Raw genomic sequence first — 23,953 nt, 5'->3', positions numbered from 1 at the left:
CCTGGAGCAGGGTGAGGGGCTGGCCCTGGCAGCATGGCCCTGTGTCTGCCCAGTGACCCTGGTGGCCGGTGAGGGAGGCCCCACCCATGACTGGGCCTCCACTGGACTCCAGGCCCCAGGGACAGCAAAGGGGAGAGCAAGAGTCGCCTTCCATGCTTTCTCTCCGCTGGCCCCTGGGTGGGTGTCTGCCCTTAGGCCAGGAGCTCCCAGGGAAGGTGCCTCGCAGACACACACCTCCGGGGGCCAGTGTGCAGGGGAGGGGTCAGTGTGGGAGGAGGGGCTCCCTGTGTGGTTCTGAGGACCCTGCCAAGCTGCCTGTGGATCACAGGCTTTGCTGGGAGGCTCTGCAGGTGCAGGCCCTCTGCTCTCCCCCGACCCTGAACTGAACTGAACGCTTCTGCCTGAGCTGGGGGCTTATCCCAGCGAGAGGGACGACAGTAGATTCCAGCCGGGCCCTGTGGGCCTGGTCCCTCCTGCGGGGCTCTGGTTGGGACAGCAGGTACAGCCCACATCTACCATCTGCCGACTGGCCAAGCGGGTGGACAGCACTGGGCATTTCCTAGGAGCTGCTCCGGCTCCTGGCGGCCATGTGTCCTCAGAGCAAGCAGGTTCTCTCCATCACTTGCACAGCAGCCCAGTTGATACCTGGGAGTGGACTGGGCCCTAACTGCAGGATGTGGGGGGCCCCTGAGTGGGGAAGGCTGTGCACATGGGAAAGACAAGGCTTGAGGTACAGGAACAACTCTGAGGGTCCAGGCTCAGGAGTGGGGGGCAGCAGTTTTCACTGAGGATCTGAGCCGCCTGGCTGTGCCTAGTGGGGAGGGGGAGCTGGTGGGGTGTGGGCTGCACAGCCCTGGGACTTGTGTACGTGTGTGTGGGTGCAGGCTGAGTGCAGCTGCCTGTCCCCCCAGCACTGCAGTGGATGCTCTGCGGGCCGTGCTGCTGCGGGGTGGCAGTGAGGACGTGGTGCAGCGTGTGGAGCTGGAGGGGGGCTGGGAGCTGCTGAGCACCTCCGCAGGGCACGAGGATGGGGTGGCCCGGCTGGCCAGGTGAGCACTGTGGGCAGCCCCTGTTGAGGCAATGGTTAGGGGCCCTGGGACCCACAGGGAGGCACACGTGAGGCCCCCTAGTGGTAGAGCTTCCTGAGTGCTCAGCCTGAGAGCAGGTACCCCTGAGGGCCGCACCCCTGCGGGGTGGGGGTGGGGAAGCATAAAGACAGCTGTGCACATCAGGTTGTGTGGACTGTGCAGGGGCGGGTTGGGGAGAGGAGCCCCCATGGAGCCTGGTGAGGTGGCTAGGAGGGGCATGTCTGAGTGGGAGGGTAGGAAGAACCTGGCAGGGGGCACAGGTTCATGGGACCGAGGGCTCTGATGTGGAAGAGGCCTCCCCCTTCCATGGGGGAGTTGGCCCAGGATGGGCTCCGGGTTGGCCCAACCCCACCCTTGCATGGCGTGGCCTCCTCCCCCAGCGCCATGGCAAAGTTTGCAGGCCCCCGGCTGCCCCTGGTGATGAAGGCGCTGCTGGGCGCACAGAGCAGTGTGTATGAGGCCCAGAGGGTCACCTCCACAGCCTTCCTGGCCGAGGTAGGTGCTGCTTGCTCTGATGGCTACCAGGGCCCTGGAGGGAGGGCAGCCCCCACAGGCTGGCACTGACCTGGCTTTGCCCAGCCCCCAGGGCCACGCCTGGTGCCACCCCTGCTCTGTGCCAGTAGCACCGACAGTGCTAACGACTTGCCCAGGCCACGCCATGGGGCCGGGTGGTCTGGGGCCAGAAGGTGGGAAGGAGGACAAGGGGAGGCCTTTAGCCCAGCTTGGCCCTTAGCTGACCTTTGCAGCATCTACCTCACAGTGGCCTGGGACTCGGCTGCCCAGTGCACTGGGGAGCGTTGGGGAGGGGGCTGTTGGGAGGTTGGTGCAGCCCTGAGGGGTCAGGCCAGGGAGTGAGGCCCTGGGAAGAGGTCACACTCCCCTGCCTCCAGCTGCTCACCAGCAACGTAGTGAATGACCTGATGCTCCTGGAGTCGCTGCTGGACAACCTGGCCGCCCGGCAGAAGGACCCGTGTGCCAGTGTGCGGCGGCTGGTGCTCCGCGGCCTGGCCAACCTCGCCTCCGGCTCCCCCGATAAGGTGAGTTGCCCGCCAGCCCCTGGGGTCGACTGTGAGGGACAGTGGAGCTGTGGTCCGGGAGGCCCAGGCAGATGGCGGGGGCGGGGGGGTGGGGGGGGGAGACTGCCTGGTGCACGGGGTCTAGAGATTCTGTGAACCGTGGACAGGCCCCAGGGCTTGGTGACCTGGGGACCAGCTGAGTGCAGGGCGTCCCCAGGTGCGGGCCCACGGCCCCCAGCTCCTGACAGCCATGATCAGCGGGCTGGACGACGGGGACGGCCCGCACAGCCTGGTGGCCCTGGAGGCCATGGCAGGCCTGGCCAAGCTGCTGGGCCTGGTGGAGCCCGAGGACCTGCGCGCGGTGCTGCTGCACACGGCCATCCGCATCCGGCCCTTCTTCGACAGTGTAGGTGGGCGGGGACAGTGCAGGTGGGCGGGGACGGTGTAGGTGGGCGGGGACGGGAAGGGAACCCACTCCCAGCCAGGCACCTGCTCCTGCCCCACGTGCTCCCTGGGTCACCCTGGCTCCCTCCCAGAGCGTGGATGTGGCCTGGGAGGCCCAATGTTATGCTGTCATGGCTCCACCTCTGCTCCCGGTGTCCGCCTGTCAGGCCCCTGGCAGGCGGGCAGCACCCACAGCACAAGGACAAGGATGTGGAGGGGAAGGGCCCAGGGCTCGGTGCTGTGGTTGGCAGGGCTGGGAGTGCCCGGGGGTGACACCTATGTCCCCGCAGGAGAAGATGGAGTTCCGCTCTGTGTCCATCCGCCTCTTTGGGCACCTCAACAAGGCCTGCCACGGGGCCTGTGAGGACGTCTTCCTGGAGCAGGTGGTGGGGGGGATGGTGCCCCTGCTGCTGCATCTGCGGGACCCCCAGGCCTCTGTGGCTGCTGTGAGTGGCCGGCGGGGGAGGGGAGAGCCAGGTGGGGCTGGGACGGGCAGGGCACTGAGTGCTGCCCCGCAGGCCTGCAGGTTTGCCCTGCGCATGTGCGGCCCCAACCTGGAGTGTGAGGAGCTGGCCGACGTCTTCCAGAAGCACCTGCAGGACGGCCGTGGCCTGCACTTTGGAGAGTTCCTCAATGCCGCCTGCAAGCACCTGGTGAGGGGGTGGGTGTGGGAGGTGTGAACTGCGTGGGTGTGACCGTGTGGGGTGCGCCTGACTGGCTGGCCGGCCTCTGCAGATGTGCTACTTCCCGGACCTGCTGGGCCGCCTGGTGAGCACCAGCCTGTTCTACTTCAAGAGCAGCTGGGAGGACGTCCGAGCGGCTGCCCCCATGCTCACAGGTGAGTGTCCTCCTCTCTGACCCTCCCCAGAGCCTGACCCTCCCCCTGACCCCAGCCCCTGCCCACAGGGTTCCTGGTGCTGCATGTGGAGCCCCAGCAGCAGTCGCAGGTGGACCTGGAACAGCTCACTGCCGGTGAGCAGCACCCCCTCCCCCGCCAGGTTAGGGCCCAGGGGCCCCCTGCCACCCCCACCTGTCTGGCTGCACAGGGCTCCCACTGACCCTGTGGGCACCAGGGGGGACTAAGTGATTTTCCTGGATTTCAAGGATTTTTTCCCTGTCACTGGTGACCTCATCGTCTCTAGTAATTCACGGAAACTTCTTAACTGTTCCAAAAGAGCTTAAAAAACACTAAAAAAGGAAAAACTATCTTTCCGTTGGCTCCTGAGCCCTCCCAGCAGAGGCCTGTCTTAGGAGGGTGGTAGGCGGGTGGCCCCACGCACCGGGTGGGGAGTGCTCCATGGGGTCCTGCGCCAGGAAGGGGGTGGGACAAGTCCTAGCACTGCCTGAGTGGGTCCCTGGCTCAGAGTCAGTTCTTGAAGGGCCACGGAGGCGCCCCAATTCAGCTTCCTGTCCCCCAGCCCTGCAGCTCCTACTCAAGGACCCAGCCCCCAAGGTGCGAGTGAAAGCTGCCGAGACTCTGGGCCGCCTGGTGAAGTTCGCCTGAGGCTCCGGCATGCTGCCCCCGACAAGCGGCACCACCAGGGCTGGCCTGGGCCTCAGAGTGCCTGCCCCGGCCACACGGGACCAAGCAGGGCGGGCAGTCTGTGCGGGCCCCCCCTTCCCCCCCTTCCCCCCGCTTCCAATAAAGCTGTTCACTCCTCAGCAGGTGACCAGGGCTGCAATGCGTGGCCTTTCCTTGTGGGACAGGCCAGCTGGTCCCCCACTGGGAAGACTGAGTGTGCGAGGTGTGGGGGTCGCTAGTCAGGAACCAAATGCAAGGCCACGCCAGTCGGGGGGGAAGCGTCTCTATTGAGGGCTCTGAGCCGGGGCCTGGACCAGCACAGGCAGGGCTTCTAGGAGAAGAGGCGGACGGTGCCATCAGCCCCTGAGGAGAAGACCCACGGCTGGGTGGGGTGGAAAGCGACATCCAGCACGCCCAGGTCTCGGGTCAGCTTGTGCCCCCTCAGCACCTTCACCGGCACCAGCAGGGGGTTCTGCAGCAGGTCGCTGTGGGAGAGGGGAGGGTTCAGACAGGGGCAGTCCCCTGGGGGGCAGTCCCCTGGGGAGACAGTCGTCAGCACTCACTTGTACACCATCCCATGGCAGACAATGACACTGCCGTCGTCGGAGCCGGATGCAAAGAGCGGATACCGGGGGTGGAAGGCCACTGCCCGCAGGGCCTTCTTGTGGTGCCTGGAAAGGGGACCTGATTGAGGGTAGGCCGGGGAAGGGGGTGTGGGGGACGGCCCAGCGGATGACAGCCTCCCGCCCATGCACGCACACGCGAGCACAGGGCCTCACCTCAGCACTCGGTAAGGCTTGGTGGAAAGGTCCAGGTCAAACCACACCAGCTTGCTGTCGTAGCTGCCGCAGATGAGGTTGTCACCTGGGAGCAGACATGGTGGTGGGAACCTGGTGCCTGGTCATGCCACCCAAGGGGTGCGTCCCCCATGCCCCACCCCTCACCTGCAGGGTGCACAGCCATGCTGGACACCCACTTGCAGTTGGGCATCAGCTTCTTGGTGAGCTCCTGGCGCAGCAGGTGGTACAAGCGGACGCTGCGCTGGGAGGCCACCAGCAGGAAGGGCCGGACGGGGTGGAAGGCCACGCGCTGTACCTGCCCGTGGCTGCGGCGGAAGGGGCTCTGGCTGCGGCGGCGGCTCAGCTGGTGGATCAGCACTTGGGTGTGGCCCTGGGTGGCCAGCACCACGGCCATGTAGTCCCCACGCCCATGCCAGGTCACCTGGGTCACCGGCTGCAGGAGGTGGGGTTGGCTAAGCAGGCCCTCCTCTGCCCCCCGCAACCCCACAACCCACACCCCTCATCCTCCCATGCCCCACACCTTGCCGTGGCAGATACGCAGCCTCAAGCCCCCCTGGCGCTCCTCCTCTGAGGCTTCCAGCCAGCGGGCGGGCTGCAGGGCAGGCTCCTCAGGTGGGGTGAAGGTGCCCAGCAGCTGGTCCGTGCTGCCCACTACCAGCCGGTCCCCCAGGGCTGGGTTCAACAGCAGCACCGTGTCCTCCCTGCAGGCAGAGCCAAGCGTGGCCACTCAGACAGGCAGTCCCTGCTGCCCGCCCCCTTTCCCCACCCAGCCTCGCACTTACACAGCCACGGCCACTAGGCAGATGGTGGGGTTGGGGTTCCACGACACACTCTTCACCACGCCCCCCACAGGCACAGTCCTCATGCAGCGGGCAGTAGCTACCTCCCAGAGCCGCACGGAGCCATCATCTGAGCCTGGACACAGCAGATAGGCCCTCAGCACCCACCCTCCCAACCAGGCCCCCATGTTGGGGTTCCCCCACTTTAGGCCCACCTGAAGCCAGCCACTGGCCCCCCGGGGAGACACTCAGGCAGCGGACGAGGTCGCTGTGGCCCCTGTAGACCTGCAGGGAAGGGGCAGTGAGGACATGGACAGCTCCCAGGAGTGTGCTCCCACACCCCCTGCTTACCAGGGCCTGGCATGTGGGGAAAGGCTGCAGGTCCCGTGGGCGAGGCAGTTTGGGGATGAGGTCTTCAGGGTCCACATTCACCTGAGGCAGGGAAGCACGCGGTCATCTTGTGTCCCTCCCTCCCCAGACGCCCCCACCCAAGAATCCCGCCTCCGTGTACCCTCATCTTGCGCTGCCGCGGGCACAGATAGAGATCCAGGCAGCGCTCAAAGCGCTCATGGATGAAGCGGCCATAGGCAGGCACGGCCCGAAGGCTTGGGAACTTGCGTGGCAGGAAGTTGAGCTTCCGCTCACTGGGCTCCTGCTGCTCCCAGGCCAGGCTCTGTGGACACAGAGAGGGGGGTGAGCTGGGGCCAGGGCCCAGGACACAAACCCCACCTGAGCCAGACCCACCTCCTCCTCGCTGGGCAGGTACTCGGGGGGCGGGTTGTAGGACTCGGCATGGCCCGGCAGGGCCAGCTTGGGCGCCGGCACATGCATCTTGTGACGTCCCAGCACGGCATTGGGGTCCTCCTGAGCCCACAGGTCATAGAAGCTGGGGGCAGGGTCACGGGGCCGGCGAGGCTGGATCCAGCCCATCTTGATCGCGTGCACCATGCGCGACACCTGCAGACAGATGTGGTCAGGGCAGGGCAGGGCAGGCAGTGTGGCCGCACCTGGAGGAGGGCACCCACCTTTTCCTTCTCCACCAGGGACGGGATGAAGCTGCGCTTGTCAGCGGGGCGGTTGGTCACAGGGTGGATCATGAGGTCCCCACTGAAGAAGTCCACAGCCGGCTGGGGAGACGAGCACAGGCTGTGGCCAGGTCCCTACAGTGTCCCGACCCCGGGGCCAGCCACAGCCACCTACCTCATACGGGTCAAAGCTCGCATCCCCAAACTGGCCCCTCTGCAGCCGCTGTACCAGGGCCACCTGCTCATCTGTCAGGCGCACGTCGTGCCCCGTCATCCGGTCCTGCACTGTGCGCCTGGGGGACCACCCATCAGAGCCCAGCTCCCATCCCCCATCCCTCATCCCCCATCCTGCCCCCCAGGCTCACCAGTAATCGGGGTCATCCATCTTGTCCAGAAACTGGTCCAGCTCATCGCGGGTTCGCACGGGCTTGTAGATGCGCCTGCCATCCAGGTCATAGCCCACGTGTGGGAAGTCATCGTACCACTGCAGGGGCACGTTGCCCACCGTGTTCCGCACGTCCTAGGGCAGCAGGCAGCAGGTCAGCACTGCAAAGCCATCGTGCCACCTCCCCCGCCCTTTTCAAGCCCCTCAGAGACAGGCGGGGGGGAAGGGCGAGAACCAGGGGACAGGCCTCAAGGCAGGACCAGGCACCCCGACACGTGCCTGCCCTGGGCGTGACGTGGCACAGGGGCCAGGCTGCCCCCCTTCAGCCCAGAGACTCCGGAGCTGCACCTCACATTTTCCACTGAAGTGGTGCCGACCCTGAGCCCCCCCGGATTCCCTGGCCAAGGCTCTGGAGCCACAGACAAGGGTGAGCTCATCGCGTGGGCTCCCTCCCCTGGCAGGGCCTTAAGCAAAAATGGGCAGCCACAGGCAGGGAAGACCCCGCCAACCCCTCCAAGGGGAGGCAGAGGCCACTGCATGCTGCCTATAGGCATGCAAAGACCCCCCAGCTACCCCCATCCTGTCCGCCACCCCCTATGGGCAGAGCAGCCGCATTCCTGGACACACATTCCTGGTCGAGGCCCCTGCCAGCCACCACCCTCCCTCCACCCAGCACCGAGACTGCTGCCCAGGCGCCACTTCCTGCAACAGTAGCCACAGGGGGAGGGGCCCGGAGGAGAGTGAGCCCAGCTGGGAGCCCAGGCCCTTGCAGGACAGAACCCTCTGCACCTGCCCACCGGCCTTAGCACTCCCAGCACGGGCACCCGTGTGCCCGTTCAGTGCCAGGAGCCCCTTCCTTCTCTGCACACGGTGGGGCCTCCAGTGCACGGCCATTTCTGAACTGGACAGATGGGGGGGGGGGCGGATCCAGGGGCAGGGGGTGTGGAGGGGCATTCGGAGGCTTCTCCAGAGAAGAGGCATGAGCCAGGAAAGGGGGGGTGGTTTCCAGGCAGAGGACACAGCTTGTGCCAGACCTGGAGGGTACAGCTGATGCCAGGTGGGGGCAGGTGCAGAGGAGGCTGTGTGCCACCAGGGGACCCCACGTGTAAATGTTAGGGGGCGTTGCAGGAACTGGGGCTGAACTGTAGCTCCTCAATAATCCTCTGTGGCCCCCCCCACCCCCCGCACTCCTGGCACAAAAGGCCCAAGTGTACATGGGAGGGAGAGACAGACAGGGTGTGGCCAGGCGCCGGGGCCAGGGCAGCTGGGTTAACTTGGTCATGCCAGAGAAAAAGGCTGGGGTCGTGGGTCCCCTTTGACCCTCCTGCCCGGCTGAGGGGGCTGCACAGCACAGCCCCAGATCCACCCAGAAGGGGGCTCCCACTTTCCCGCATCCCCCGGAGGCAGCAAGATGCTCCGGGCCACGCCAGTGCCCCTTCAGCGCGGCGCCGGGAGGCAAAGGGACGCAGGGCCCCAGCTCCGCGGCCTCCAGGGGCGGGGAGGCGGGAGGAGGGCGGGGCCGCGAGGGGGAGGGGCCGCCGCCGCTATAAAGGCCGGGCCCGCGGCCCCACTCCAGCCCGGGACGCACACGTGCGCGCGGTGCTGCAGCCGCCACCGTGGGCGCCCCAGACGCGCGCCTCCCCGGCCCGGGCGCCTGCCCACGAGGCTCGGCGGCATGCGCTGCGCGCGGAGGAGCTGACGGCGTGCCTGCCGGCCCTGCCCCTCACCATGCTGCGCTCGGCGCCGCCCGGCCGCTACCTGTACCCAGAGGTGAGCCCGCTGTCGGAGGACGAGGACCAGGGCAGCGAGAGCTCGGGCTCCGACGAGAAGCCCTGCCGCGTGCACGCCGCGCGCTGCGGCCTCCAGGGAGCCCGGAGACGGGCCGGGGGGCGCAGGACGGGGGGCGGCCCGGGCCCCGGAGGACGGCCCGGCCGGGAGCCCCGGCAGAGGCACACGGCAAACGCGCGCGAGCGGGACCGCACCAATAGCGTGAACACGGCCTTCACGGCGCTCCGCACCCTCATCCCCACGGAGCCGGCCGACCGCAAGCTCTCCAAGATCGAGACGCTGCGCCTGGCCTCCAGCTACATCTCGCACCTGGGCAACGTGCTGCTGGTGGGCGAGGCCTGCGGCGACGGGCAGCCCTGCCACTCGGGGCCCGCCTTCTTCCACGCCGCGCGGGCTGGCAGCCCCCCACCGCCCCTGCCGCCCCCGGCCCGCGACGCGGAGAATGCCCAGCCCAAGCAGATCTGCACCTTCTGCCTCAGCAACCAGAGGAAGCTGGTGAGTGTGGACGCAGGGCACCCACGGACAGGGCCCTGAGAAGGCTGGCACCCCTACAGCCCACACCTGTTGGGCAGAGGCAGGGCCAAGGAGCAGCCCCCCAGCAGCACCTGTAACCGAAGCGCGCGTCCCAGGGAGGGAGGAGGCCAGGCGGAGGCGGCAGGGCTGGGCCTTCTGTGCGGCCCAAACAGGTCCTATGGGACCAGAACGGGACCAGAACGGCCCACCCAGGGCCAGGGGGGTCTGAGAGGAAGGCAGGGCACAGACAGGGCTGGTCTGAGCGTTGCCGGGCCCTCTGCCTCCACAGGACGGGGAGGGAAGCAGGAAGGACCCCTCGGGGACAATTGCCAGGCTACAGCCCCTGCCCTGGCCTAAGGCTTCTCGGGCACCTGCTGTCCCTCCCTTGGCCCAGGCCGGCCCCAGGGCTGCCCCCCCAGATGTGGCCGTGGGTCTGAAGGCAGGAGGCTGGCAGGGGCTGGGGGGGGGGCTACGCGAGGGCCGTGATTTACAGCTCCTGCTGTGCTTGGTGGCACTGGAGCAGCAGGGCGAGCGGGAGAAAATACGGCCCGGCTTTCCCCAATCCCCACTTCCTCTCCAGACAGCACGCGCGAGCTCCTGGGGCCCGAACATCTGGGAAATTTAATTTTACAATTCCGGCTGCGCAGTGTGCTCTCCTCCCACTGCACGGGGACGCGGGGCGAGCGCGGAAGGGGCTTCCCTGGCCCGCCAGCCTGTGGGCGCAGGGTCCCAGAGGCGCCCAGGCCCTGACACTGCCCTCCCCTCTGCAGAGCAAGGACCGTGACAGAAAGACGGCGATTCGGAGCTAGAGGCTGATGCCACTGGGCGACCCCCGGAGAGCCCCATGGACCTGACTCGGGCACAGGCCTCCCGTGCGGGCACCCACAGGCCTGCTCTGCCTCCCGCTGCGAGTGGGGCTGATGGACAGGCAGGTGGCGACGGGACTCTGAACTGGCCACAGCACTGCCCAGGCCACTGGAACTGTCCACGCTGGCTTCCTACCTGGGTTTTCTTTTGGTCACTACATGTTGGCATCTTGTGTCTTTGATATGATAATATAAAGTCTGGAAATTTTGTATAATTAAAAACAAAACAGTATCTTCCAAAAGTGGGAGCCCACTTCCTTTCAAAGGGTCCAGAATCCTTCCCGGGCCCATCTACCCCCAGGGCTGTCTCTCTCCGTGCCCTGTCCGCACTGGGCTGGAGGCACCCAGCTCTCGGGGCAGGTCCCACCTGCCAGGCCTCGGCTGTCCTTCCCAGGCCCAAGGCACAGTGCGGCGCCTCCTGCCAGGGCAGTGGGTCTGGGGGACAAAGGAGAAGGGGGATGGGGGAGGACAGGGCTGGTGGGGCGCAGCCCACCCTGGGGCCCCACTCTCAGGACCTGTATGGCGCCCAGGGCTTCGTGTGGATCTCAGGGCCTTGGCACTTTAGCCTGTGACCATGGAGCCCCAAGAAATGGACGTGTGGGAAAGCTGAGTGAGGGGCATTGCCTGGCAGAAGTGGGCCTGGGCCAGGAGGCAGCCCCACATGCACCCCGGGGCACACGCCCCCCCTGCCCAGCCCTGCACTCGGCCCACACGGGAAAGACCCCTAGCCACTTACCACCGAGTCTACCCCAAAGCCCCATCTGTCAGTGAGGAGGGCGACAGGCCCCTCCCCAGCTGTGCACAGCTGGCTCACCATTAAAAGCCTGCAGGTGACAATTATAGCTCAGCGGCTGTGATCGCCAAAGGCACAGGGGAGGAGAAAGGCGGGGTGGCCCTAGGTGGGCCTCCTCCCCCCACCCCACAGGCCAGCAGCCTGCCTTCTGGCGAGTGTGAGGAACGGCCGAAGGGCAGGTACCAGCCCTGGGCCTCAGCCCTCAGTGCAGGCGCCAGGCCTCTCGGACATGCCCTCTTGGGCCCCAGGGGAGCGGCCAGGTGCTGAGGCTCACGTGGGCAACCCAGCAGGGCAGGGCCAGAGCTGCCCCCTCCTCTGCATGGACGGGCTCCAGGGAACTGCGGAACAGGAAGTGGTGGTGTAATTTTGGAGGAAATTCTCAAAGCCAGAGCCATTAAGGGCTAGAGGGGGGCTGTGTCCAATCTGATAGAAATATAACAGGATAAAAAGTCACAGCGGCAGGTCCCACTCAGAGAAACCCAACCCCAAATTTCCTCTCCTTAATCCTGAAGGAGCCCACAGCTGGCCCAGGGAGGGCGGAGGGCGCGCTCGGTCACTGCACCAGTCCGCCCACCAGCCTGCTGGGGAGCAGGACCCAGCAGGGGACTCCGGAGCCCACCTGGGGGCTGAGAAAGGCTCCCCTTCCCCTCCTGGGACCCCAGGACACCAAGAACATGCCCTGGGGGGAGGCTGGGCAGGCAGTGCCCTGGGGTGTCGGAGGCACCCCCTGCTGCACTGAGCACCATGCAGGTGTGGGAGGCTCCATGGCACACTGGCCTCACATCTCCACACCTGGGCCCAGGTTGTAGGGGACAAACCTCCTTCATGAACCCCGCACGATGACGGGTAGCCATTGTGCGCCTCCCTCACCGCCACAAAGTGCCCACGGGGAAGGGGAGGCATGCAGTGAGGCCGAGAGGATGTCCTGGAGGACGGGGGGGGGGGGGGGGGGGGGGGGCTGGTAAGGCGTGTGCAGGGGGAGCAGCGGCAGTGACCCGCCGGGGTGCGTGCGGGAGGAGGACGTGTGGAGGTGGGAAGTCAGTGGGAGGACAGGCCTCTGGGATGGTCCCCAGGGCCCAGCTGGTCGGGTGCACGGGGGCCAAGCCCTCCGCTGCCGCGCCTATGACTCCAACAGCGGCTGCAGCTTGGCTGCCTTGGGCCTGGGCAGCGGGCCCGGCTGCTCCCTGAGCTGCACCAGTAGCAGTGGCTGGACCGCCAGCCAGCAGGGGGGTGGGGAGGAGCACTCCGTCACCCTCCACTGCTCCAGAAATTCAAACCAGACTGGGGGCGGCCCCACGCACGTCCCCTTGGCTGCACAGCCCGCTGGGCCGGGGGTGGCAGGTGCTCCCGCCCACCGCAGCCCTGCTTCCTTCCCTCCACCGCTGGCCAGGGACAAAGACCCAGGGCTTTCCGTGTGCCCCACAGGCATCTGGAAAGGAGGGGCCGCCCGCACCGGGGCCAGCAGCCGCCTCTGCAGGCCAAGCTGGACTGGAAACACTCCCATCGGCCTCGGCTGTCAGCTCCCGGTCCCCGGCCTGGGGAACGAGCTGCTGGCGGCACCACATGATTCATCACCAGGCCGCCTGCGCCCGCGGCCAGCCGGCCCCCACCCTGCTCAGCACCTGCGTCTGCCAGGAAGCACATGTGACCCCGCGGGTGAGCACGCCAGCCCCTCCAGGTCAGGCCCTGTGCTGCAGGCCCGGCTCTGCCCCGGGGACCAGCCCCATCAGTCTGTGGGATACAGGGGCAGGTCCCCACCCCTACTGCACCGGACAAGGCAGCCAGTGGCTGCTTGAGGCGGCGGCGACGGTTCCGCCCGATGAGCCCACCCCTCCCCCTCCCCAAAGTGGCTGCAGCTGTCAGGACCGCAGATTGGAACTGCAGGTACGCTGGCCGGCTGCCACCGCCCGTCTGTCTGCGAGGGAGGAAGCCGGCCCACCTCTGGAATCCTTCACTCGCTCCTCGTTCCCTCTCCACCTGTCCCCCGGGAGCGCGGGGTCAGCCGCCCTCGCTCCGCTCGCTCTTCCCGGCCCCTCTCCGATTACAATGCGGCCCTGTTCGCAGCCCCTGCACGAAGCTCCCGCCTGTCTTGGAGGCCTGGGCCTTCCTGCTCTCAGTCCTCCGGCTCCTCCGAGGTGTCTGATCTCAGGGCCCCGCTCACCTGCTGCAGGGAACCCACGGAGGCTCCAGCATGAATCCTGGTCGTTAGACCCAAGGGCTGAGAAAGCCAGGTCCTGCCCTAGAGCAGCGCTGGCCGAGGGGACCCAGCAGCGGCTGGAGGCAGGCAGGGCCCGCTGATGGCCAGGCAGACCGCCTCCGTCGGCTGCGCATTAGGTTTGGACTCAGGAGCAGGGCAGCTCTGCGAGACCAGCCCAGGCGCCCCACACTCGTCTGCTGTCCGTCCCTCACAAAAGCCATACTGGCTGGGCCCGCCCCTGAGCCAGCAGACACTTGTAGACACAGGGCCCTCCAAGCTCACTGCACGCCCCGACCTGCTCGGCTGTTGGGAGAGCAAGTCTGCCCCCAGGGGGTCTGCAGGGAGAAAGCACCGAGACCCCAACCTCCGGCCCCTCCCCTGCGCTGACCAGGGTCCAGGGAGCGTTGCTAGGGGGGTGCAGGCTCTGGCCCCTCAGAGCGGTAAAGCCACATTATTCAGAGACAGAGCAGCCCTCAGGCTGGGCCTGGGCTTGGGAACTGCACACCTTTCCCAGCCCCCACTCCTGCAGGGGACCCGTCCCTGCCTGAACCACACCCCTGCCAACCTCCCCACAGAGCTTGCCTCCCAGGGGGCACACCCAAGCCCCAGGCAACCCTCTAGAACAGTGGTTCTCAACCTTCTGGCCCTTTAAATACAGCTCCTCATGTTGTGACCCAACCATAACATTATTTTCGTTGCTACTTCATCACTGTCATGTTGCTACTGTGACGAATTGTCATGTAAATATCTGATCTGCAGGATGGTCTTAGACGACCCCTGTGAAAGGGTTGTTTGACCGCCAAAGGGGTCGCGACCCACAGGTTGAGAACCGCTGCTCTAGAAGGAGGCCCTGCCCAGCACCCGCCCCCTCCCCCCCCCCCCCCCGGGGCTCCCAGTGCCAGGGAAAGCAGCTCTCAGTGGGCACCCAGCAGGCTGGGGCTCTGCGGCCACCTTCACCTCGGCTGCTGCACAGACCCAAGACCCGGCTGGGTCCCAGGGTGCTCACTGCACACCTCCTACGGGGCAAGGACACCCCCTGCTCCCTTCTCACCAGCCCTGCCTGTCCCCCCCTCGGGTGGCTTCTCTCCACACGGGGCAGGAGCCCCACCCACGCACCCTGGCCTGGCTCAGAGCTGGAGCCGGGCAAAGGGACCAAGGGGCAACCTGCGGTCATGACCATCACCCCACCAGCCCTCCCGCCACCTACAAGCCGAGGCTGTGGGCAGCCCGGGCCAGTGGCCCCATTCGGAGGCTGGCTGGGGGGTGGAGGCCGCCAGGGGGGCCGGGGCGCGGGGCGGTCTGTGAGGCTGAGACACTAGCAGGCTCCGCGCTGGGCGTCCCACAAACAGCTCAGAAACCCGAGCCGCCTGCTCGGCTGCCAGCAACGACGCAAGCGCGGCCGGCCGGGCGGGGCGGGCGCCCCGGAGGAGCGGGAGGCCGCCAGCACTGGAGGCAGCTGCCGGTTCGGTAGCTCGGAGAAGCCATTAACGGCGTTTGGCGCGAGAGCAGAGGGGATCGCGGGTTCTGGACGCAGACAGGCCTGGCTGTCCCTGCGGATCTGAGATAGCTCGAGCCGAGGGGGGCCGAGGGGGGCCAAGGAGCCGGCCAGCACCACAGCCCTGCCCCCATCCAGGCCTGGGCGCAACCGATGGTCTGGGCCCAGGGTCCGCTCTGCTTTCTGCCAGAGCTCACAGTGGCCCTGACCCCTCCCCGAGACACAGCCGCAGGCCTGCTGGGGGCCCTCGGCCTCGCTTTCCTCAGTTTCTCCAGCTGCTTAAACAAAGAGAAGGGGCAGCGCATGCAGACCGCCAGCCCCTCCCCGCCCCCTCCCCCACCCGGGCCTTGGCGGCTGGATGAGATCACGTCTGTGAGGTGCCGGTGCCCTGGAGAGGGGCGAGGTGGACACGTGGGGGCTGGGCAGACGAGCCCACAGGCTCCTCAGGGCTTCCCACAGGCCAGGACCCTGCCAGGACCAGCAGCCATCCGGGGGCTTCGCCCAGGGAGCTTGGGGAAAGGGACAGAGGGTGAGTCCTAAGACAGGACCACGTCTCCCATGAAGGCAGGCGGCACCAAGCCAGCAGTGTCTGGATGGGGGGTGGGGGGTTCAGGCCCAACAGAGGCCACAGCCAGAGGGCCCAGAAGCCCCAGTGTCCCCCAGCCCCCAGCCCTGCCCACTGCCAAGTGGGGTCCTGGCACCACTGGCCACCTCCACAGACTCTTGGGAGAAAGGCTGCCCTGACCAGAGCAGTGGTCACAGATCCTGGCCTCACAGGCACCAGCCAACCAGGCACAGCCCAGGGAGCACCGGGACCTGGCCGCACCCCACACCACACGCGCCCCAGCCTCCAGGGCCTCCTCCCCAAGCCCACCCAACATCGCTCAGACTCTGGAGACACAGCCACGGCCACCTCAGGGTGGGAGTCACGGGCCCGTGAGCACCCAAGGGGCAACCGTTTCTGGCGGTGGGGGCATCCGACGGACTTCCGAAAGCCGGGCTCGGCCACCCCTCCAGCCACCAGGGGGCTGCTCTGGCAGCCCAGGGCGGGCAGCGCGGCTCCCGCCTGTCACTCAGCCACCATATGGGATACTCATCTCGGAGGAAGCACCCGCAGCCCCCGCAGTGGCTCCAGGACAGGAGCGCCCCTCCCCCAGGTGGGAGGCCCCTCCCCCGGCCTGCACTCCATTTACAATCATCATCGATTTCTCAAAATACCAAATATAAAAAAGTAGCCGACAGGATGTGGCTGCCGACAGCCAGAGCCCCTGGGAGGGGAGACAGGCAGGGAGCCGCTCCGCCTGGCCCCCCTTCGCCGAGCGCGCCCGCTGCTCCGGCCAGGAAACCAATTTATTTTGTTTTGTCTCTGTTCTCTGAACGCACAGAGACCGGATCGGGCGGACAGCCAAGGCTCTTGCAGCCGCTGCCAGCAGAGCCTAGGATGGGGGTGGAAGCAAGTGGGGGGCCACCCTCCCCAGGCCTGGCCGCCCCCATAGGTGGCAGGAAGTGCTCCTGCGGCCAAGGACCTGGCCCCCCAGCCTCGAGGCCACACCTGACCCAGAGGCACCAGGGAGGGGACAGGTGGACAAGGACCACGGCCACCATGGACTCAGAGCTCCCAGCTCCCCGCCCTCCCACCCATCAGGACCTCTGGACCCCAGACTGCGCACCCCTGGCCCCACATCACACGGTCCCCACTTTCCCCTCCAGACTTTGAACCTGAGGGGCAACCAGATCCAGGGGCCTTGCCCAGCCTGTGCCTGGAGGACATGGGCCCTACTGGGCAAGGCCCTCAGGCAGGGTTTCTGCAGGAAGCGACAGGGCTGCTGCCCACCTCCCTCCACTGGAGACGGTGGCCCAGAGTGACAGGCCTGGGTGGTGTGGGGAATGCCACCTGGAGTGTGACCCTGGCGTGCCAGCCCCCCACAGGCCCAGGGCATGGGCATGGGCCACTGCACCCCCTCCCCCCGCGATGACACACACTCCTGTAGTCATGAGTCCCAGACCCCAAATCTCTCTTCCAGACCCGGAATGGGGCCGGGGCCAGACACCCACTCGGCCGCCCGAGGGCTGGCTCCCCTCTCCCCTGCCCTCCCCTGCCCGTAGCGCCGCCCTACCTCCTCATCGGAACTGTCCTCCGCGTACTCGTCCTGTGCTCCTGCCACCGCCTCTGTCCTCGGGGGCGAGGAGGGGGTGCTGACAGCCTGTGGAGGGAGGAGAGCGTGCTCCAGTGACCCCAGGCAGGCCCCAGGCCCCTCCTTGGTGGTGGGGGCGTGAGGACAAACTGTCCATCCAGCTGACTCTGAGGTCACGATTCCCGCCACCCCCAATCTCTGAGAAGCTCCAAATCAGCCCGGGGCCTCAGGACAAGACCAGGAACACCCAGGCCTCAGTGGGCCTTTTGGGGGGTGGGGGCCCGGCCCGGGTCCTCTGTCAGGGGCCAGACCCATCACCATGTCCAAGCTCTGGGAGAGGACCCCCGGGAGGGGACGACACCTGGTGCCAGGCAGCAACCAGCCACCAGGGTCCCTGAGCCCCGAAACAAAAGAGGGGACTGCAGGGATCCTGACCCAACAGTCCCACCACCAGCCCTGCCAGGCCCAGTGCCAACTTGGGGTCCGGGGCAAAGCGAGGGCTGGAGGTCCCGCTGGAGAGAGGTGTGGTGCTGCCAGCCACATCCCAGGGGCCACAGCAGCCCTCCCAGAGCAGACCCCGGCCTCTGGCCCAGGCCCAGGGGAGCATCACAGCCAGCCCGAGGCACCTGGGCCGGCCCCCAGGCCCCTGCCCCACCCACCACATCCCTGGCCCCAGGCTGACCCCAGCCACCAGGTCAGTGAGTGGGTGTTGCTGAGCATTCACACCTCAACCTGGAAAACAGATTCCACCAGCAGGGTGGGGCCAGTGCACTGGAAGGGGTGATGGGGAAAACAGTCCGCACTCACCCCCGGGGGCAGTAAGTGCTGGGGAGCAGGAGCCCTGCACCGCCCAGAGCCCACCCCCGCCCCCACTCCCGGGCCAGAGCCAAAGGCCTGCAGGCAGCTCTTCCTCCTGTTTTTCCTTCAGTGTGAGGAGAGTGAACCCTAAGTTTCTTCCCGGCCAGGACCCAGGCAGGATTTGGTCTCCATGTCCCCCTGCCCCTGCTCCCAGCACCGCCTGTCAAAGTGGGTGGGCAAGGCCTGGAAGGCATGGGCACAGGTGGGTATACAGAGGGCGACCCCCGAGCTTCTGTCCTCCCCAGGCCCAGAGCTCTCTGCCATTCGTGCTCACGAAGCCCCCAGCAGGCACCCCTGCCCCAGGCCCTGGGCTTGGCTGTCTGCGAATCTCAACAAGCACCCAATGGGCCATGGCTCTCCGCCGCCCACAGCGCCAGCCTGCCCGATGCTCCTCGGGCGCCAAGGCCCACGGCATCTGTGCCACCGGGGTGGCCAAGGATCTTGGCGGGAGACGCAGACACGTGCCCTGTCCCACGTGCAGCAGCGACTCCCACAGACTCAATGCGCAGTCCCCTTGGGGCACCGCGTCCCCCTCCCTCCACCTCCAAGACCCGATGCTGCAGGGCAGCCGCCAGCCGCCAGGGGGCAGTGCATTAAAGAAACACTCAGCTAAGAAACAAGACCAGGAAGACATAAAACAGAAAGGATGCCAGCACGGACATGAAGATCCCTGCCCAGCACCCCAGTCCTGGCCGCCAGCACCGGGTCCTCAGGCACACCCCCAAGGTAGTGGGGTACCAGATCCACATGCCCTGGAGGGGCTCAGGCACAATCTGGCACTGCCCCCTGAACCTGCCCTGTGGGAAGCAGGGCTCTGTAAGCAACTGGCCCCAGCCAGGGACTGAGGAGGGGCTGTGGGTGGAGGAGCCCAGATCTGGCCGGGGTCCCCACACACCATTCCCGGGGTCGACAGTGAGTTCTGTGTACAGCACTCTCAGTCATCTGGAAAATACGACTAATGGGCCAAAATATTACTGGGTCTCTTTCGATTGCAGCAAGCAAACTAATGGAAGTGGGAACTTTTTCACAAAAGGTTAAAAAAACAAAATAGAGCCCTAGCCAGTTTGGACAGAGCGTCGGCCTGCGGACTGGGGAGTCCTGGGTTCAATTCCAGTTAAGGGCACAAGCCTGGGTTGTGGGCTTGATTGCCAGTAGGGGGCGTGCAGGAGGCGGCCAATCAATGATTCTCTCTCATCACTGTTGTTGCTATCTCTCTCTCCCTTTCCCTTTCTCTCTGAAATCAATAAAAATACACTTAAAAAAAATAGAAACTGGCCCTGACCGGTTTGGCTCAGTGGATAGAGCGTCAGCCTGTGGACTGAAGGGTCCCAGGTTCGATTCCAGTCAAGGGCATGTACCTTGGTTGCGGGCTCATCCCCAGTAGGGGGTGTGCAGGAGGCAGCTGAGCGATGTTTCTAACTCTATCCCTCTCCCTTCCTCTCTGTAAAAAATCAATACAATATATTTAAAAAAAAATAGAAAATGACCTCACGTAAATAGAAAAGACCAAACCAAACACAACAAGTAGGAAAAAGGAGCTAAACAAGCAGAAAAGGGAAGAAATGGCTTCAGGCACAAACCCACTGAGACGTGGAACCAAGAGCAGGCAGTGACCCGGCCAGCGTCTCTGCTGGGAGGTGGTGGAGGCCCTGGGAAGGGTGGGGGAGGGTGGGGGGGAAGGTGGGGGGCGGGGGAGGAAGGGGGGGGGAGTGGGGGGGAAGGTGGGGGTGGGGGAGGAAGGTCGGGGGAAGTGGGGGGGAAGGTGGGGGTGGGGGAGGAAGGTGGGGGGAAGTGGGGGGGAGGTGGGGGAGGAAGGTGGGGGGGAAGGTAGGGGTGGGGGAGGAAGGTGGGGGGCTAAAACCAGCAGTCAAACCCAAAGGAGAGAGAGGACGGGTGTGGGTGGCCAGTGGAGAGCCAGGGAGGATGGAGGCGGACATGGGAGACGGGGAGTGTGGCCTCCTCCAGGGCCCAGGAGCAACCGCGGGCACAGAACCCCCAGCAGCTCGAAGACACTGACACGCTGTCAAGTGTGTGAGGGGCAGCCCTGGCCGGTGTGGCTTAGTGGGTAGAGTGTTGGCCTGCATACTGAAGGGTTCTGGGTTCGATTCCAGACAGGGCACATGCCCAGATTGCGGGCTTGATCCCCAGTAGGGGTGTGCAGGAGGCAGCTGATCAATGATTCTTTCTCGTTATTGGTGTTTCTCTCCCTCTCTAGAATCAATAAAAAAATAATAATAATTAAAAAAAAGAGTGTGGGACAGAGCTGGAGAGTGCAGCCAGCAGACCGGGCGACTGGCCTGGCAGACAGGGACTCAGGTCAGCAGGGCGATACAGGACAGGACAGGCTGTCCCCCGCAGGGGGCCAGAGGCAGGGTGGTGCACAGAGGAGAGCGGACACAAGATGAGGAGTGAGGAGTCCCCCTCAACGACACCCGGCCAAGCAGTAGGGCTGGGGCCACTGCTCCTGCAGGAAGGGTGGGGGAGCAGCCAGTGCCCAGCCCGCCTTGCCAGGTGGTGGCCCTGTCCTCACTCACACCCAAGGACGCCGCGCTCTTCCTCCATGAGCTCCTCCTGCCCACGGCCAGGTGGGGGAGCTCGGACATCTGACGCCAGGATGGCCTGTGCTCTCCCAGCCCCGTGGGAAGGACATGCCAGGTAAACGCACAGCTGTTTCCACCAGGAAAAGAGGAAAGGAACTTCAGGCTGGACAGTAAACTGCGTTTTAGAGGGAAAGTTGGGTTGAAAGGGAGTTCTAGGAAAAGGGACTGAAAAGAACAGACAGAGCAGCCCTGCCAGCATGGCCCAGTGGTCAGAGTGCCTACCCCTACAAGGGTCTCGGGTTCCACTCCCGGTCAAGGGCACGTACCTGGGTTGCAGGTTCAATCCCCAACCCCACTGGGGTGTCTGTGGGAGGCAACCAATCGCTATGTCTCTCTCACATTGATGTTTCTCTCTCTCTCTGTCCCTCCTCCTCCTTTCCACTCTCTCTAAACGTCAGTGGAAAATATCCTTGGGTAAGGATTTTTTTAAAAAGTTAAAAAAGGCCAAAACTGGTTTGGCTCAGTAGATAGAGCGTCGGCCTGCGGACTGAAGGGTCCCAGGTTCGATTCCGGTCAGGGGCATGTACCTGGGTTGCGGGCATATCCCCAGTGGGGGATGTGCAGGAGGCAGCTGATCGATGTTTCTCTATTGTCGATGTTTCTAACTCTCTATCTCTCTCCCTTCCTCTCTGTAAAAAATCAATAAAATATATTTTTAAAAAAAATAAATAAATAAAAATAAAAAAATAAAAAATAAATAAAAATAAAAATAAAAAGTTAAAAAAGATGTGGAAAAACAGTTGCTCATAGCCCTACAAACCAGGATCAGGAGCATGAAGGCGCCCTCTCCTCTGAGCACCCAGCGTGGCAGGCAAAGCCTGGGCGGTGGGAGGGTTCGGTCTGGTTTAAATCTTTCCTTCCCAAGGAAACAGAGGGACCCAGTCTGCTTTCTGGTGTCCGTTGCGAGAGTAAGTTCTGTACAAGCCAAGGTCTTCCCTTCCGAACGCAGGGCCAGTGGACACAGTGAAAGCTTGTTCCTCAGAACATCCTAGCAAATGCGTTTCCGTTAAATTCAGCCCTTCTCCCTGTTGCTAACTTAAGACAAGAGCGAGGTGCACCTTTCCCCACCATCACACAACAGGTGGCCCCCCGGTCCGGGGGTGGCCTGGCTCCCTCACGTGTCCCTTGCCTGTGAATCCCTCAGGATTTGCCCCTAAAAACCCAGCTTAGCGACAGGGGCTGAGTGCCCTGGAGAGCATCCCAGCTTCAAACACGTGTTCCACCTGGCCCCAGATGCGTCCCAGGTGCATCAGAGGAGCGACAAGGGCCTGGGTTCCTCAGGAAACTGGGAGGAAGCCGTGCAGGACGTGTGTCCCCAAGGCCTGCCAGGTGCTCTTTCCTGGACGATTTCATGGAGACAAGGGAGCCCACGGCGCGGGGCCCTGGGCCACTCACCTGCTGCTCAGCGGTCTTCCCTGTCCTGCCGTGGCCCTCATCACCGCTGGCCCCATCCTGTCCCTCAGTGGAGTCCTCGCTGCTGCTGCTGCCAGAATCCTCCAGGCCTGAGAACACGCTCTCCTCGCTGTCCGACAGGCCAGAATCGCTGCCGTCCCCGAGGCTAGGAGCACGGGCCCAGAGGAGAGAAGGCTGCAAGGAGCACAGTGTGAATGACCGCAGACCCACAGCCTGCCCCTGGCCACACACGGACCCACAGCTCAGTGTGGCCAGCCTCCAAGGCCAGGTCACAAGTCAGGTCAGGCCGTCCGCACGGCCCACCTCTGCCAGCAGCAGGACCACCGCCCTCGGAAGGGACAGTTAAGTCCCAGCATCTCACACTGTCCCCTTCTTAGATTTGTTCCCATCCGCTCTCCCCCGCCCACACCAGCCCGGCAACCGAGGCCCCAGAGCTTTGAGGACACCAAGGCAAGGCTTTCCCCCTAAAGAGCCTCCGTACCCAACCAGGCGGGACAGCAGTGGGTGCAAAGTTTGGTTGAAGAACGGTAAAAGGGAAGCTTGAGCCCTGACTGGTTTGGCTCAGTGGATAGAGCGTCGGCCTGTGGACTCAAGGGTCCCAGGTTCGATTCCGGTCAAGGGCATGTACCTTGGTTGCGGGCACATCCCCAGTCGGGAGTGTGCAGGAGGCAGCTGATCGATGTTTTTCTCTCATCGATGTTTCTGACTATCCCTCTCTCTGTTTCTGACTATCCTCTGTAAAAAATCAATAAAATATATTTTGAAAAAAGAGGGAAGCTTGACTTAAAAACAAGATTACCATGCAAACCTGGTGGAGAAGACACCATCTCATCCCTAACTCAACAGACCCCGGTGGTGCCTTCATTTATTTATTATTGATTTTAGGGGAGAGGGCGGAGGGGGGAGGGGGGAGGGCGGAGGGGAGAGGGAGGGGCAGGGGAGGGGAGGGGAGAGGGGAGAGGGGAGAGAGAGATAGAAACATCAATGATGAGAATCATGGGGCGGCTGCCTCCTGCACGCCCCCTACTAGGGATCGAGCTCGGAACCCAGACATATGCCCTCGACTGGAATCGAACCTGGGACCCTTCAGTCCGCAGGCTAATGCTCTGTCCACTGAGCCACACCAGCCAGGGCCTGTCACTGCCTTTGAAAGTAGAACAAGAGCCCTGTCCCGTGTGGCTCCGTTGGTTGGGCGTCAACCCCGCCAATCAGTGTTTCCCTCCCTTCCTCCCTCTAAGGAGTAAATTTTAAAAATTGGAAAAGAAAAAGAAATTCCTCTTTGCAAAGCGGAACTTGCAGACATTTAGGAAGCAGCTGAGTGGAGTCCTGTCTGTCAGTGCCTCTCGCCGAACGACAGCCTCACTACCGGGGACCCCGCGGCGCCCCGCTCAGCGGCACAGAGGCCGGCGGCCCGGCTCCCCGCTGCCTCCTTCCCACGCTCAGTTGGCCCCGCAATGGCAGCAGCAGCACAAACGGCATCAGGGCCGAGCCTGCGCCCAGGGCGGCCGGCCGGCCGGTGGGGGAGCAGGAGGACTCGCCGCAAAGCGAGGCAACCCCGCTGCGTGGAGGCGGGCGGAGCCGGTCGGATGACAGCCCCACTGCCGAGCGGGGTCCGGCCGGACCGCACAGTGGCCGTGAGTCGAGTGAGAACGAGGCGTCCTAGTCTCACAGCCTTTCCCTTCCCGGCGCCTCCGCACGTGAGCGACGTGTGAATACGGACGAGCTCCCGCGGGGGCGGCTGCCATCGGCCCTGGCGGGGACGGAGCTCCGGGGCCGAGAGGCGGCTGCGCGAGGGGCCGGTTCCCGTGGCTGTTCCTCTGCTGCTGCCCCTCCTCCCCACGGACCGTGCCCTCCGCTCCCTTCCGGCCGCCCCTGGCGCCAGAGGCGCGCTCTGCCCTGGACGCCCCCAGGGCCGCCGGCCCCGCAGGACAGACTCCCGCTCACGTTCCCGCACGCGAGCTCGGCCCACGCCCCCAGCCACCACGTGGGGCCCACGCCGCCCGCTCACACCCCGCGGCGCCAGCTGTCACCTCCTCGGACGCTGGTTCCGGCTCCTGAGGCCGCTTCCCGGGCCGAGCTCCCGCCGCCGCGCCCGCGCACCCCGTGCCCCGCGCGCCCACCATGATCCGCGCGGGTCCCGCCACTTCCGGCAGCGACTCGGTCGCGTGGGCCTGGGGGCGGGGTCAGATGGCGCGGAAGGCCCGCCCCACGCGCTCTGATTGGTCAGGCGCAGCGC

The 23,953-nt window shown here is 65.1% G+C and overlaps 3 protein-coding genes across 6 annotated transcripts in view; 2 read left to right on the top strand and 1 right to left on the bottom strand.

Annotated features, from left to right (window-relative positions):
• Positions 1–4,210, top strand: part of MROH1 (maestro heat like repeat family member 1) — a gene marked incomplete at its 5' end in the record, with an annotated part of 32,797 nt that extends 28,587 nt beyond the window's left edge. Inside the window, 9 exons of the mRNA XM_081111073.1 lie at positions 912–1,049; positions 1,469–1,583; positions 1,979–2,125; positions 2,322–2,510; positions 2,839–2,994; positions 3,067–3,201; positions 3,284–3,386; positions 3,455–3,520; positions 3,967–4,210. Coding sequence (XP_080967199.1) covers positions 912–1,049; positions 1,469–1,583; positions 1,979–2,125; positions 2,322–2,510; positions 2,839–2,994; positions 3,067–3,201; positions 3,284–3,386; positions 3,455–3,520; positions 3,967–4,052 — 1,135 coding nt within the window. The 3' untranslated portion in view covers positions 4,053–4,210. The remainder of the gene's footprint in view (positions 1–911; positions 1,050–1,468; positions 1,584–1,978; positions 2,126–2,321; positions 2,511–2,838; positions 2,995–3,066; positions 3,202–3,283; positions 3,387–3,454; positions 3,521–3,966) is intronic.
• A 127-nt stretch (positions 4,211–4,337) lies between these two features.
• Positions 4,338–23,865, bottom strand: BOP1 (BOP1 ribosomal biogenesis factor). 4 transcript variants are annotated; one of them, XM_081111252.1, is made up of 16 exons: positions 23,748–23,865; positions 21,700–21,891; positions 16,829–16,915; positions 7,040–7,194; positions 6,850–6,967; positions 6,675–6,776; positions 6,394–6,606; positions 6,161–6,322; positions 6,001–6,081; positions 5,865–5,934; positions 5,653–5,785; positions 5,391–5,571; positions 5,015–5,303; positions 4,850–4,934; positions 4,634–4,741; positions 4,338–4,555 (listed from the first exon to the last, which is right to left on the bottom strand). In XM_081111252.1, exons 1-16 carry the CDS (start codon positions 23,838–23,840, stop codon positions 4,402–4,404), a joined length of 2,223 nt encoding a protein of 740 aa, XP_080967378.1. In that variant the 5' UTR covers positions 23,841–23,865; the 3' UTR covers positions 4,338–4,401. The 4 variants fall into 4 exon arrangements, with proteins under 4 accessions (XP_080967378.1, XP_080967379.1, XP_080967376.1 ...); XM_081111253.1 differs by lacking the exon at positions 23,748–23,865 and adding an exon at positions 22,346–22,458; XM_081111250.1 differs by having other exon boundaries at positions 5,865–6,081.
• On the top strand, positions 8,788–10,305 carry SCX (scleraxis bHLH transcription factor; the record flags this gene model as incomplete). Its single annotated transcript, XM_081111609.1, has 2 exons — positions 8,788–9,342; positions 10,131–10,305. 2 exons carry the CDS (start codon positions 8,788–8,790, stop codon positions 10,167–10,169), a joined length of 594 nt encoding a protein of 197 aa, XP_080967735.1. The 3' UTR covers positions 10,170–10,305.
• Positions 23,866–23,953: the final 88 nt, after the last annotated feature.

The sequence above is a fragment of the Myotis nattereri genome, assembly GCF_964212035.1.
Source record: "Myotis nattereri genome assembly, chromosome: 17".
Classification (NCBI taxonomy): domain Eukaryota; kingdom Metazoa; phylum Chordata; class Mammalia; order Chiroptera; family Vespertilionidae; genus Myotis; species Myotis nattereri.
Note: the sequence above shows the minus strand (reverse complement) of the source record. Positions and strands in the feature narration are given on the sequence as shown.

Excerpts from the sequence above, each read along its gene's own strand:
- BOP1 (XM_081111250.1), bottom strand. The coding sequence starts at position 23,840 with ATGGTGGGCGCGCGGGGCACGGGGTGCGCGGGCGCGGCGGCGGGAGCT. Across the intron at positions 4,742-4,849 it reads AAGCCTTACCGAGTGCTGAG|GCACCACAAGAAGGCCCTGC; the intron begins GTGAGGCCCTGT and ends TCCCCTTTCCAG. Across the intron at positions 4,556-4,633 it reads TGCCATGGGATGGTGTACAA|CGACCTGCTGCAGAACCCCC; the intron begins GTGAGTGCTGAC and ends CCTCTCCCACAG.